This window comes from Solanum verrucosum, unplaced genomic scaffold, assembly GCF_900185275.1.
Source record: "Solanum verrucosum unplaced genomic scaffold, falcon-dt-bn FXZP01000281.1, whole genome shotgun sequence".
Classification (NCBI taxonomy): Eukaryota; Viridiplantae; Streptophyta; class Magnoliopsida; order Solanales; family Solanaceae; genus Solanum; species Solanum verrucosum.
This window is the reverse complement of record NW_026020554.1, coordinates 13,211-28,237: the sequence shown is the minus strand read 5'-3', so window position 1 is coordinate 28,237 and position 15,027 is coordinate 13,211. Positions and strand designations below refer to the sequence as shown.

At 31.0% G+C, this 15,027-nt stretch overlaps 1 protein-coding gene across 1 annotated transcript; it reads left to right on the top strand.

The window, feature by feature from the left end:
• The first annotated feature begins 7,727 nt into the window (after positions 1-7,727).
• LOC125810104 (probable serine/threonine-protein kinase At1g54610) lies at positions 7,728-14,278 on the top strand. Its single transcript, XM_049489632.1, has 8 exons — positions 7,728-8,205; positions 9,036-9,320; positions 9,441-9,758; positions 10,226-10,453; positions 11,811-11,911; positions 12,239-12,320; positions 12,864-13,340; positions 13,927-14,278. Exons 1-8 carry the CDS (start codon positions 7,855-7,857, stop codon positions 14,101-14,103), a joined length of 2,019 nt encoding a protein of 672 aa, XP_049345589.1. The 5' UTR covers positions 7,728-7,854; the 3' UTR covers positions 14,104-14,278.
• The last annotated feature ends 749 nt before the right edge of the window (positions 14,279-15,027 follow it).

Here is a 15,027-nt window from a genome sequence, read left to right as displayed (position 1 = left end):
GGTAGTTTTGAGTGCGTGAATTTGTGTGACGGAGATTAATCATTATTCAAAGTATTATTTGTTTGTTTATAGTGGGAACATATAGTATGGAATCATTGTTTTTACGGTTTATATTTAGATCTAGATAAATTATGTGAATTTGTGTGATGGAGATTAATCAGTGTCAGAATCATCCTTGTTCAAAGTGTCATTTGTGTATAGAGGTAATGTATATCATACATTTTTATTTTAGTTTATATATATCTAGATCGAGATAAGGTGTGTGAATTTGTGTGATGGAGATTAACTAATGACAGAATCATCCTTGTTCAAAATGTCATTTGTTTATAGAGGGAACATATAAAAATAAAATCTTTGTTTGTTTTTTCTTTTTAGTTTATATCTAAATCTAGATAAGTTGTGTAAATTTGTGTGATGAAAATTACAAATAACATAATAGTGTCATAAACACATAATTTGTTAGTAATAATTTTACTTATTTATTACAACTTTTTCTTAAACTTTCTCTAGAGCAATGTTGCCAATGCAATACTTTTCACTACAGTTTGTCATGTCATTTTCAAAGTTGTTATTATCTGCAAAATTAACCAGAAAATTAATGATTAAGTACTATTAAGGAGCAAGATTAAATATATTATTTATCAACAAACTTCTTAGACTCTATGTCACATGAATATATATATATAAGATCTCTTATAATTAATATTTGGTTTTATGCTATTAATTTTATCGAACCATCCCTATTTTTTTTGCAAAAACACAAGTAGTAACGCAAGAAAAGGCCAGGTCTAGTCCTCCTTCTCCAAATGTAATTGTTTTTAGATATCATATTGGACGAGAAATTTGAAACAATGGCCAAAAAAACATTTAACATTACAAATGATTTTTCGAGTTTTGATCTTCATACTCTCTGAATCAAGCCAAACAATTGAATCAGAAAAAAATAGTTTGTTTTGGATATTTCAAAAATCGACTTGACTTGTTTGATTTCAAATTAAGTGAAAATAATCAAAATATAAACGATCTCTATAATTCAATCATCAAATCATAGTTTGCGGAGTAAACTGAACATTAGAACTAATTCAATCTCAAAATAAGGGAAATAGGCTCAATATCATAAACCACATGAGAGATTATAAGTGTAATAGAGCAAGACTTGAAGAAAAGTTTCTGAAACTATCTCAAAATAATTTTAAAAATATAATATATTTTTAGTAAACAATGGGGCAACATTAGCTGAAAAAAGTAGTTGAAATTTAATTGTTGGACATATGACAGCTTCATTTAAATGTTAAGTCAATACATACCACTGGAATTTCAATTTGTTTACTACCTTTATCATTATTTTTTTTCTCACTCGGTGTTTAAATCATGACTCGATTAAATTTAATACGTAGATTATAAAGCCTATTTTTTTTTCTCTATTTCTCAAAATGATTTCTTAAAAATAGATAAAATGCAACACAAAATACACTAGCTAGTCATTGTCCTTTTCTTTGATATTTTCATCATTAATTAACTACTACTCTTCTTTTTCTATGAATATTATACCTAATATATTTACCTAATCCTAGAATGATTTTTCTTCTAAAGATCATACATATTTAGTATTTATTCACTTGAAAAAATAGAGAACATATTCCAAAAAGAATATTTTCTCATTCGGTGATTCGATTTTTTATTTATCATCTATGGACGTTGATAAAATCTATTCATAGAAAGTTCAGATAATATTTTAAAAAATGATGCTATTGTCTGCACCAATTAATTGCACATTATAAATTTGAATCCTCAAAAATAAAAAATTCATTTGATGATTTAAGAAAACTTTTTAAAGTAGAATCATTTTTATTATTCTACTCTTGAAGTTACATTTTTCATACATATACATATATAAAATCACCAATAAATTTTTTTTATCTCGAAATATACTTAAATTAGTTCTGTATATAGCATTTTTGTTTCATTTTTGTTTTTTTTCTCTATTAATTTCAGTTATAATCACCAATAAAAAAAAATTATATCATAAATATACTTAAATTTAGTTCTATAGATAGCATTTTTTTTTCATTTTTTTGTTTTTTTCTCGATTAATTTCAGTTATAATCACCAATAAAAAAATTTATCTCATAAATATACTTAAATTTAGTTCTATATATAGCATTTTTTTTTCATTTTTGTTTTTTTCTCGATTAATTTCAGTTTTAGATCGCATAAGAACCATATAAAAGAACTTCATAGTTTTTCCATACTCAGATTAAGTATATATAGAGAATCATATTCATTATTATTTGTACCAAAATTATTTTTGGTATTTTTATATCATATAGTTGTCGAGCAGGTGACCAGAAAATAGTTGAAATAATTGTCAATATTAGGCTAGTTAAGAATTTAAGAAATTTTTTTTTTCCTCACATATCTTAGGTCAAATTAAATTCAAGAAAAATTGAGGGAAGTTGAATTCTGCAAAAAAAATATTGACAACTTTTTCTAATATTTAAGAACTTATTTCTCCATCAAAAGTTTGACCAAACATCTGCATTATCTATTTTAAAAATAGAAATTAAATAAATTTTGGCCTTTCAAAAGTTTTGCCAAATAAGCTATAATATATATATCGCAAATCTACTTCAATTTATATATCATGTATATCTAACTCTGGATTTGTTATTCCACAACTTAAAAACAATAATATATTTATATTTATCCCATGTCAATGCATCAAGACCATTAAGAATTGGTCTTGGAATTTCTTATGTAGTTTTTTCGAGGTTTTTGAGACTTCATTATGAATTTACTTACCAGAGTATTGAAACTTCAAATAATATGTTTATTGAGCCAGTTCTCTTAAACCTAATTAATGGTAGATATATAGATAAAGATTGTCTTACTAATATAGAAGATGAACTCCTTCAGACTTAAAGAAAAAAAAATGTGATTAATATAATAACCCTTATAAAATTGGGGATTTTTTTTTACAACATTAGGAAAATCAATAAGTTCATAAGGTTTAAGAGAGAAAATTTAAACGATAATAATTATTAGCGCTTAAATTAAGAATACCAATTGAAGTCAAGATTTGTCTAAATAAAATCTGTTGCACGACGTAAAACTTTAATTCATACTTCAAATGATTAAAAAAAACTTTATTAGGTTGGTTGTTTACACAAAATCAAAATTATTATTCCCTTTCAATGGAAACTAATGCTCACTTATATGACTAAATAAAGTAGACAACATGGGGTTATATCATTTAATTGTTCTTGACTTTTGAAGTTACTTTCTCCATCTATATATGTTGATCACCAAGGAATTTTATCTCATAAATTTAGTTCTATATATAGCACATATTTTTGTCTTATTTTTTTTTATCAATTGTTTTGTGTATGTATTAAGAACTTGAATTATTTGAATTTGTGCCGCATAAATTCCATATAAGGAGAAAATGTTCCCTAACAATATAGTTGAAATAACTTGTCAATATTAAGTCAATTGAGAATTTAAGAAAAATATTTTGGCTCGCATAAGCAGTTAGGTCAATTTTAAAACATTTTCACATGATGTTTGATATCAGTATTGGGACTCATAAATTCATTTTAGGAAGCCCTACATTGGGGGGAGGGGGTAAAACATTGTCTAACAAAGACAACTTTATATCGAAAGAAACTTAAACCTAAAACTACTGATTCAGGATGAAGGAGTAGTTACCATTCCACTAAAACTTGGTTGTCAAGTCAAATTGAGTTGAAGAAAATTTGAGGGAAGTTGAAATATGCAAAAATAACATTGACTACTTCTTTTACTATATAACAACACTTACTTCACTATTTAAAGTTTGACCATACATCTTCATTCTCTAAAATATTTTTAAAAAATAAAAATAAAATAAAATTTGAGCTTTCAAAAGTTTGATCAAACATATTATAATAAATATACCACAAATTTGCCTCAATCCATACACCATACCATGTATATCTAGTCTGGAATGTTATCCCAAAAGTAAAAAATGATAGTATTTATATCCCATGCCAATGCATCAAGATCATCGGGAATTGAACCTGGAATCTCATATTCTGAGAGTGGTATAGAGTACCACTTATCTCCCATTTGATCATTACCCTTTTCATCTTCTTTTTTGTCCTCCCTCTCGTAGCCAGTCCAAGTCCAATCCATTGATGAATTAAACTTCAAATCCTTCTTCACAATCTTTCTTATGATTGTTTTTGTTCTTGGTTTTCTAGGGATTGACATAAAAGCTAACTCTAAAAGCTCAATAATAGCTTCATTCTTTTTTGTTAGCTTCTTATCTAATTTTCTTTGAGGTTTCAAAGACTTCATCATGAATATACTGAGCAAATATTAATTTTTTTATTAATATGAGTGGTCTTGCTCTTTTATATGTACTATAATCCTAATATTAGATGGAGAAAGATTATCTCATTAAAATCCTTTTGACTAAGGAAAAAGTAAATGCAATAAAAAAAATTACCTTTTTTGAATATAACAATCCTTGTAAAACCGGGAAAGAAAATATTATAATATTAGGAAAATATATAAATCTATAATACTTAAAAGAGAAAATTTAAACAATAATAATTGTTAGTTATTAACATTAAGAATTGTCTAAATGAAATGTGTACATGACGTAAAACTTAAATTTATACTTTAAATGATTAAAAAGAGAAGTTAATTGGTTTGCTTGCTTTACACAAAATTAAAATAATTCCTTTTAACGGAAAATAAAGTCCATTTATATTGACTAGGGTGGACGTTTGAAATTTGATTCGATATTTTTAAGGTTCAATTTTGATAATTCCGTAATTAATAGTTCAAAGTAGAAAAATATCAAATTTTTAAAGTTTTGCTCCTTAAATAGAACTTTAATACTGTAAATCAAACTTTGGTTCATTTATTTGATATTGCGAATTTAAAAAATATATATTTTGATAAAATATGTTCATAATTTGTACAATATTTGACATGTTACCTTTTAAAGAAATCACGTATAAAGGTTAGATCTACACTTTCAAACTCTAACTTGATGAAATGTCGACATAGGTCAACCGAGACATCCAAATCACTCATTAATGTTACCCATATATATGAATTATGATAGACAATTATGTGAATTCGATATTTAGTTAGATATTTTCAAAATTTGATAATTGATAATTAAAAATAGATATCAAATATCAAACTTTTAAAATTAAATTTGATATAACAATCAAACTTCGAGATAATAAATTGTAATTCGAAAATTTATGCCCACCCTAATAAAGTAATGATCCTCTGGAGAAATACAATAAACTAATGTTATTTTATTTTTGAAGTTATTTTATATAAGTTAAATAAAAACCTATTATTATTAAGCAGAAAATTATGGTAGACAACATGCTATATAGGTTTTTATAATATTTTATATTATTAACAATAGTCCATCTCTATAATAATATTTTATTATGATTAACGGTTAAGAATTTTTCGGAATAAATATTTTATATTATTTTATCCGTTCTTTATAATAATATTTCCACTATAGCAATTAAAACTTATTTGAAAAAATAATAGTATTATAATTTTTTTAACTGTGTGTATATATATATTAAGTCATCATAATTCCAAATTAATATGATATTTAGTTTTACCTATAGCACTATAAATAATTGAGCATTTTTATTGTAATTTAATTGATTAACATGTTACTTATAAGATTTTGGTAGTATAGATACATGTATTTCGGGATAAATGAAATCAAAATTAGGTGTAATTTGTTTTAGATACATTGAATTCAAATGGATTCACATATATTTGGGATAAATAACAAATCTCGCTTGCCTCCTTCCCTCCCATCTCGATCGCTCGCCACTCTCCTATGTATCTGGTATCCCAGATACATGCAAAACACACTAGATACAAACAGTTACATGTATCTAGTGTGATTCACATGTATCTGAGATACATGACTATCTCGCTCACCTCCTTCCTCATTTCGCTCGCCTCTCTCCATATTTTAATGTATTTAATAACTATCAATTATTTACAACCCATTAATAATAGAAGCTAATTAATGATAATTTAGGTAAAAAAAAAAACAAATAACTCATAGCTTAAATATGAAACTCCCAAGAGAAAAAGAGAACCTTACTTTTGATAAAAATTAAAAGTTGGAGAATTTCATTCATTTCATCACATTATGTATAAATTTTGAACGAATCTTAGTAGTTCAATTAGTTGATTACCTAACCTTATTGTTCAAGATTTGATTTCCCTTCCTATAATTCCCTTTCTCCCATTTTCCCCAATTTATTTTCATAAAAAATCATATAAATTTCATACTCCTATTTCTTTTTTAATGTATTTGTTCCGTTTAAAAGAGAATATTTCTTCTCTTATTCGATCTCTTTGATTCTATTTTTTTACACGATAATATGACATACTTAATACCATAAAATTATAAAGACATTTTAATATATCTAATATATTATAATTACTTTAATTATAATATTTTAAATTTTCTTTACTTCATTAAATTTTATTTCAAGTCAAAACATGATAAATAAATTAAAATTAATATTAAATTAAAATATAATAAATAAATTAAAACGAAGAGGCTAGAAATTATTCATTCAAGGGAGTATTCGGTCAAAAACTACAAACAAAGTGCGACTATTTCAGTAAAAAAATGTGTAAAGAAACAAAAAAGCGGTCCCAAACTGTCAAACCCAACGACCCCTTTATGACTCTTTTTATTATGACGTTTGATCGAGAATAAGTTATATTAATCATTTTTAATAAATTATTTTATTATGTGTATATGGAATAACTTATTTGATAACTCAAATATAAATGATAGGGATATATAATTATCTAATATGTTACAATTAAATATAACGTAAAATAATTTTGCATTTTATTCGAGATAATTATAGTTTATGCCTCCTCTCACACAGGTGAGAGCCTTCAGCATATCATGGCTGACTGAGCTTTTTGGCGGCTCCAGTTTCTCTCACTTTATTCATTTCTTGATTTCATATGAATTTCAATTTCAGCAGTTACCTGTAAACGCGTTGAAGAGTCAAAAAAGTAGCTAAGCAACTTCCTTTTTTTGTCAAAGATCAAATTTTTATCTTTTTTTGTTTTGTTTTGTTTTGAAAAAAGTGGGGTTTTAGGCTTCAGGAGGAAGTTGTTGAAAGAATTGTGAAGATTAAGACTTTGAATTTTGAAAAAAGGGTATTCTGGAATCTTGATTTTTCACTTGTGTGAAAAAGTTGGAGTCTTTTTGGGGTTTTAGCTAGTTACTCTATCCAGTTTATATGATCCAAATTTTGGGTATTTCATATAATTGTTATTTTAAAGCTCTAATACTAGAGAGCTTTGAATTGGGATTTTGAAGGGTTGTTGTTGTGAAGATCAAGTCTTTTGAAGATTTTGGGGTTTGTCATTATTGAGGTCTGAAAAGGGTATTCTAGAATCTGGATTGAACTGAATTGTGTGGAAAAGTTGGGGTCTTTTGGGGGTTCTAGCTAAGTTTCTCCATGCCGGAATCTTGAATTCACTTGCAGTTGAATTGTGTGAAAAAGTTGAGTGTTTTGGAGTTTTAGCTAGTTCCTCTATGCAGTTTATATGATTCCAGTTTTGGGTATTTTATATGTTTCTTTTTAAAGCTCTTATACTTGAGAGTTTTGGATTGGGGTTCTTAATGGTTGTTGTTCCACTGCATTATGTTTGATGATTTGGTGAATGAAAAGATTGTTTAAGCATTTGTTGGATGGTTTTCTTGGAAAAATGGTTTTTTGCTAAGCCTGGTATTGTGGGGCAGTAGCTTGAGGAAGGTCTTTGATTGGTTTGTTGAATATGGGTTGTGTTTGTGGTAAACTTTCTCGAAAGGTCAAAGATCGTCGGGATGGCCAAAAGAAGAGAGAGTTAGATAAAGGGGCATCAGCTGTGAGTTCAAAGAGAGAAAAGAGTTTTAGGGTGAAAGAGAAATCGGAGAATGGTGATATAAGTGTTGGTTCATTCGACAGGAAGCCTAATGGATCTAAAAAGGTTGGGGACAATAACTGCGAGAAGCTTGAAGTTGTCCCAAAAGCAATGGAAGGAGAGTTGATTGCTGCAGGATGGCCTTCTTCGCTTGCTGCAGTAGCCGGTGAAGCTATTAATGGTTGGATTCCACGCAAGGCTGATACTTTTGAGAAATTAGACAAGGTATAATTTTGGTGGACTTATTCTATGAAATTCATTTTATCGATAACATTGGATATAAAACTAACCACATTTACTGTATATTCTAATAGTATGTGAGCTCATGTAAGAAGTATATGTTACTTCCAGACAAAATGACTTGGTGGTAGAGTTGTGGAAATGCTTGTTTCTTCCATATTTTGGACCTTAGCACCATGGAAGAATATGTTACTTCCAGACTTTGTTGTTACTTCTGGTAGGCTGTGCACTGAGTTGAATATCAATAGTCTGATCGCATGCAGATTTCAAAGAATAGGGAGATAGCCAGTTCCAATGAGTGAAAATAATGAAAAGCCTGTGCACTTTTTGGAGTTTTAAGTTATGGAAACTTAACTTTCCACTTTCTGGCTGAGTTCTAATCCCTTCACTGTTTGTATTTTTCTCTTTTTTCCTGAAACAAATTTAAGTCTGTTTCTTTTGTATTGGGTTGCTCTTACCTAATCATATTGACTCTAGATATCCTCTGTCCTTCTTCTGCTTCTTCATTTTTCCTAACTTCGAACCATGTGCTTTTGTCCCCTTGTTCCATATACCCATTTAGGGAGAATTATCGGGTGCCTGTTATAAATTCACCTAGTGAAGGCTTGGTGCAGATTGAAATATACTAGTTCTGTAGTTCATATGATCATGATGAGATTTTTATTCAGCTGATTCGAAAGTCATTCCATGTAGTGCATTTGCAATGCTTGTGGCATTTAATCTTTTATCCTTTATGGCCTAATTTTGTTCCCAATGTGCGCTAGTGTTGTCAATTAATAGTTTTTTGGTTGTGTAATAGCGTTTTATTCTTGCAGATTGGTCAAGGGACTTATAGTAGTGTATACAAGGCTCGTGACCTGGTTAATGATAAAGTTGTTGCGCTTAAAAGAGTGAGGTTCGAAAAAATGGATCCTGAAAGTATCAGATTTATGGCAAGGGAGATTGTTATTCTGCGAAGGCTTGATCATCCAAATATCATCAAATTGGAAGGCTTGATCGTATCAAGAACATCTTGTAGTCTGTACCTTGTATTTGAGTACATGGAGCATGATCTCACTGGACTGGCAGCTCTTCCTGGTATTAAATTTACAGAGCCACAGGTGCTTTTCCACAGATTGTTTGTTGGACGTTAGTTTTATTTTTATTATGATAACTGCTTCTCTCACGCTTCATAATTCAATTTTAATAACAAGTTTCTAATCTTTTTTTTTTTTTTACAGGTTAAATGTTACATGCGGCAGCTTTTAAGTGGACTTGACCATTGCCACAATCGGGGTGTTCTGCATCGGGACATCAAGGGTTCTAATCTTCTCATTGACAATCATGGCACTTTAAAGATTGCAGATTTTGGGTTGGCAAACTTTTTCGATAACCAGCAAATTGTTCCATTAACAAGCCGTGTTGTGACTCTTTGGTATCGACCACCAGAGCTCTTACTCGGAGCAAGTCATTATGGAACTGCAGTAGACTTGTGGAGTACTGGCTGCATTCTCGGAGAATTATATGTTGCCAAGCCCATAATGCCCGGTAGGACAGAGGTATATTGTTGTAACACTTCTTTTGACTTGAGCATGATTAATACTTCACTGCTGCACTTCTATTTTATGCCTCTATTTCGGGATGTCAACTGCAATTTATAAAATAAATCGTCAGTGGAAATATATTAAAGGAGAGCATGGTGGAGTCAAGTACGACAAAGGACTCTTCGATCAATTAATCAATCCGTTAACTCCGCCTCAATTTATGTGACACTACTGTGCGTTTCTGTTTTATGTCTCAATATTGGAATGATACTCCAATTCATACAATAGACAAGCTAAAAACGAGGAGGTGGAAGAGGCAAGTATGATGGGAGGACTCTTTACAGCCAATCAACCTATCGATCAACTATGCTTCAATCCTAAATGTCACTATGCAGATTAATATATCCTGTTTTTCTCCTTACTTATGATATTATTTGTTATCGATGATTTAACACACATGAGCTAAATTTTCGTCCTTGTAGGTGGAACAACTACATAAGATCTTTAAGCTTTGTGGTTCACCAACTGTGGATTATTGGAAGAAAACAAAACTATCCTATTCAGCAGTATTTAAACCTATACAGCCTTACAAGCGGTGTATTGGCGAAAGATTTAAGGAGCTTCCTCCATCTGCCGTGGGGTTACTGGAGACATTACTTTCTATAGATCCTGCACTTAGAGGAACAGCAGTTGGGGCTCTTGAGAGTGAGGTACTTTTCTAACTCCTCCAATCCCATCCCTACTTTTTTTTTTTTTAAGATAATAGTGGTGTCCAGGCCAGCTTGTGCGTGCCTCAGGCCTCAGCTAATTCCATGGGGTGCCTGTTGCCTCCCACCAACACAAGTACTAGGTGACTTGGATAAATGGAAAGAAATTACCTAGTGTTTTTGCCTTCGGTAGGATTTAAACCTGAGACCTTATGGTTCCTAACCCACTTCATTGACCACTAGGCCACACCCTTGGGGTCACCCCGTCCCTACTTTCTTCCATCCAAAAGTTGGTGCTTCGAAGCCTCGTCATACAAGATCAGCAACTTCTTACTTTCCATGCTTAAAATATTTGTACTTTTTGTAACTTATTTACTTAGTTACATGTTTCATGTTGTTAATGATGCCTAGTAGCTGTTGTCTTTCTGAAATTTCCTTCCAACAATTCAAACTTGGATAAACCAGTGCTACTATTTTTAACTTGTTATGACGTCTTTTCAACTAACTAGTCCAATTTTATCTCTTTTCAAACTATTATGTTAAACACTTATCTAATTTAATATGGTATGATAAATAACAATATATTCAAACTTAAGTCTTAATATCCACTCTAGTCAAATAAAGGGAGCTGTAAGTGGCCATTGATTTTCCAGAGAAAAATGTTAGTTGGAACTAACAAGACTTCAAAAGAAGTGTATTGAGACCTAAAAGAACCTTTTTTTTTGTTGATAAACTGAAGTTTTATTGATGCTGTGGGGAGAAATTCCGTACACAAGAACTATTCCAAAAGTAGATAACATAACATATGTACGAATCTAAAAAAAAACACCCTGTAAAAAGTCTTGTTCCACATTTTCAGAATGTTTTGCCAAATTAACCACATTGTGCCAGGGTGAGAACAGGGAAGGGGGAGTCTTTATTCCAGAAGCAATATGATTCACACATTAGGAAGATGAGATTGACTAATGTTGTTGCTGTTGTTTCTTTCTTTTTTTGACAAATGAGACTGACTAACCTTTTTTTTGAGTTAAAAAATGCTATTGAAATTTGCATCTTGTGTACCCTTGATTTCCTTTTCACACGTTCTTTTAAGATATGATGCATAACTGTCCATTCAGAAGGACAAGGAACTGAAGTATTTACTGATTCATATTGGCTTAGTCTGAGTGAGTAATAAGACATTTTTTAAATAAATTTTATCAGCTTTCATGACTTGAACACTGAAGTTTTCTGACAAGTCGTGTAGTTCCAAATAGCCAGACTTTTAATGTTCTTTTAATGTGTTTGAATCATTTATCGCGTTATAAAATTAGCAACAATTGTTTTTCTCACTAACACTAAGGTATGCCGTGACTCACAGTTCTTCACCACGAAGCCATTTGCTTGTGATCCTTCAAGTTTGCCAACATACCCTCCCAGCAAGGAAATTGATGCAAAAATGCGGGAAGAGGAAGCTAGAAGGTAGATGCCTTAACCATTCCATCTTTTGTATGGCAACGTAAAACTGAATGTTTCTCATTCTCTTAGTAATAATTCTTCAATTTTGTACTGAAACTTATACCTTGTGTTGGAATATGGTTAAGTGGATCATACATTAGGAAACAGAAGTGACAATTGCATATATTACATAGTGGCGTTTCCTTTCTGATTAGCATTGAATGACTCTATTTTGCTTTACAGTTCCATCATATCTTGATTATCAAACATTTGTTGACATAACGTTATATATTTCTGACTCGAAATATCCATGGATATATCGTAATAGTTTGTCTGAAATAATTGCTGCAGAGGAGGGACTACAAATGGATCAAAAGAACGTCAAGCAGTTCCAGCACGTGATGCTAATGCCAAGCTGGCTAGCTCAATGCAGGTACTTTTATGGGTGTTAATCTTTTAGTCTTCAAATTAATTTAAGTTTTCCTTTTTGTAATGCCAGAAGCCAATAAACTTCATGATTTTTCAATTTTCGCTTGGACGTCGTAATGCATTAAAAATAGAACTGTCAATTGATAAATTAGTTGTATTTTAGCAAAAGGTTGGAATTTGTCTAACTTGTCGTAGTTTGCAAAGAGCATATGATAACTCCGCCCTTGATCTTAACAAAACATTTCTAGGCGCTATATATTTGATAACTTTTGTGTCTTACTAGACTTTGGTTTCAAAATAACTCAATCTACACCCCTACAATGTATCTGCAAGTATGTTTTCTCCTATGTTGCTCAGACTCTCGAATAATGTTGCCGCACCCATGAATAATGTTGCCACACCTGTGTCAGATCCTTAAAAAATGTACTGCTTTTGAAGGATCTGACATGCACCAGCCAGCATTTTTGAAGAGTCCGGGCAACATATTTTTTTTTTTTTCGGTATGTTTTTCAATTTATTTGGTCTTATGATTTGCTCATTATAACAGAGGAGGCCGAGCAGTTCCAATCCTAAGAGCCAAAGTGACCGGTTCAATCCCTCGAAGGAAGCTGCTGCTCGTTTTCCAAATGATCCTCCTAAACCATCACAAGCAGTGAAAGAAACTGCGAAAGATCACATGGAGAATCTTTCAGATAGATTTTCAGCCAAAGATAACCTCGACGATCTTTCAGAGACATTTTCCCATTCAGTCCCTCTGGCTCTAGGGGTATTTGGGAAGAAATATGATGATATCTCCATTGGTCCCAACAGAGCTGACTTGTCAGACTTAGTAGCATCCAGGTCCGTTGTGTCCGGAGACAATCGAGATAGATGTGTTCAGCTACAATCAGCCCATCAAGTAGAAAGGACAGCACGGCTTCTAGACGAACAATCAAGGAAGCAGGATCAGAAGTATTTCACGCAGAACTTTGCTAGTTCTCATCAATTTGAAAGTGGAAGGACTTGTACGAAGGAGGCAAATCTGGTAAGTTCTCATAAACACATAAATCTAAGAGTTTGAATGCATAGAGAGAACCGAGGTAACTGTGTAGTTACTACTGAAACGTCGACCTCTCAAGTATAAACGAACTTTGTTTGCTCAATCAATCAATTAACCACATCTCAATTTCAAAAAAGTCCGGAGTCAGCTCTATTGATTCGTTGTATCAATTCCATTTCATTGCAATACTAAGTAGTTTTATCGAACTTCATTAGCTATTCAATAAGAATCTTCGTTTTTGTTCTTTGCCTCAAACCATTACTACTTTCAACCCCCCGTTTAATCAAACATCTCAACACAATCAAAATTGCTAGGTGATTTCTTCCTATCTGTCCTAATCTTGGTAGACAGAGTTACCTGGTACCTGTTGCTGATGGGAGGTGACAAGTATCTTGTTGAATTAGCTGAGATGCGCAAAAAACTGATCCAGACACCACAGTTATCAAAAACAAAACGCCAATAATAACATCCTTGTTTCCCGTTTTAATTTTGCTACATTTCCGTGGTTGTTAGTGAGAACATGTAACTCATACTAATCGATTTCTTATCACTCTCCTGTTTCTTTGTGTAGTATGACCCTTCTGACAAGGGAAACAAAATCCATTATTCTGGTTCACTATTAGTTGCATCAAATAAAGTGGATCAAATGCTTAAAGATCGCGATCGTCACATTCAGGAAGCTGCTCGACGAGCAAGGCTCGAGAAGGCACGAGCAGGTCAGGCTCATGCTCAGGTGCGAGGAATGTGAAAAACATGTAACTCTATAGTTATATATATGTATGTCTAGTTTAGGAACAAGGTAGATAAGCATATATAGAGAAAGGAGAGATTTTTCTTGTAAATCATAAGTAGCTCTATGTATATTATCTTTTGAGGAATATTATATATTTATATTTCTTATAGAATAAAAGAGAAAACCAAGATTAATATGAAAACTATCAATTAGCAGCCACAAATGCAAAATATATCATTCTTTTTTGGTGTATACATTGAGTTCAGAATAGCCACATAATTTGATTTGGTACATACACTGTTGAAACACAAGCTTTTTCCATGTGTTAAGTTAGAATTTGAAGTTTATAGATTTTGTTTCTCATGTTTGTAATGTTGGGTTCCTTTGAATTTAATGTTTACACCAACTCAATGAATACGATCATTGGACACATATCTTTACATTATTAAATACATATTTATCATAGCACATTTTCTTAAGGATGAAGAAAGAAAATATTTTATTATGGGAGAACATTACAATAAATGTTGTTTTTTGAGTTTTTGGATATTGAATTGCGATGTACAAGGGACTACAAAAGGACGCATTGTTTAAGCACTCTGTTAACTAATAATTAATTTTCAATAGCCACCTAAAAATTAGTCTAAACAAATGAGTGGTTCCTTTAGCTTATACCAACGGCAAAAGGGCACTTCTATGATCCTCTAGCTTTTACCCTTAGCATTATTAATTGGATAGGTTAATAACTTATCAATTTATTAATTCAACTCATTTGATCTGTCTAATATAATTCAACTTATTTGAAAGTTGGCTTGTTATATAACTCATTGACGCATGAGAGTTCTAATTAAAATATTTTAAAGATATTTTTTGTTTTATCTATAATATATCGTCATAGTAAAAAAATGATTATTATAAGGTACTTAAGTGAATTATAAA

Coding starts and splice junctions, on each gene's coding strand:
- LOC125810104 (XM_049489632.1), top strand. CDS start 7,855: ATGGGTTGTGTTTGTGGTAAACTTTCTCGAAAGGTCAAAGATCGTCGG. Junction 8,206..9,035: donor CTTTTGAGAAATTAGACAAG/GTATAATTTTGG, acceptor TTATTCTTGCAG/ATTGGTCAAGGGACTTATAG. Junction 9,759..10,225: donor TAATGCCCGGTAGGACAGAG/GTATATTGTTGT, acceptor TCGTCCTTGTAG/GTGGAACAACTACATAAGAT.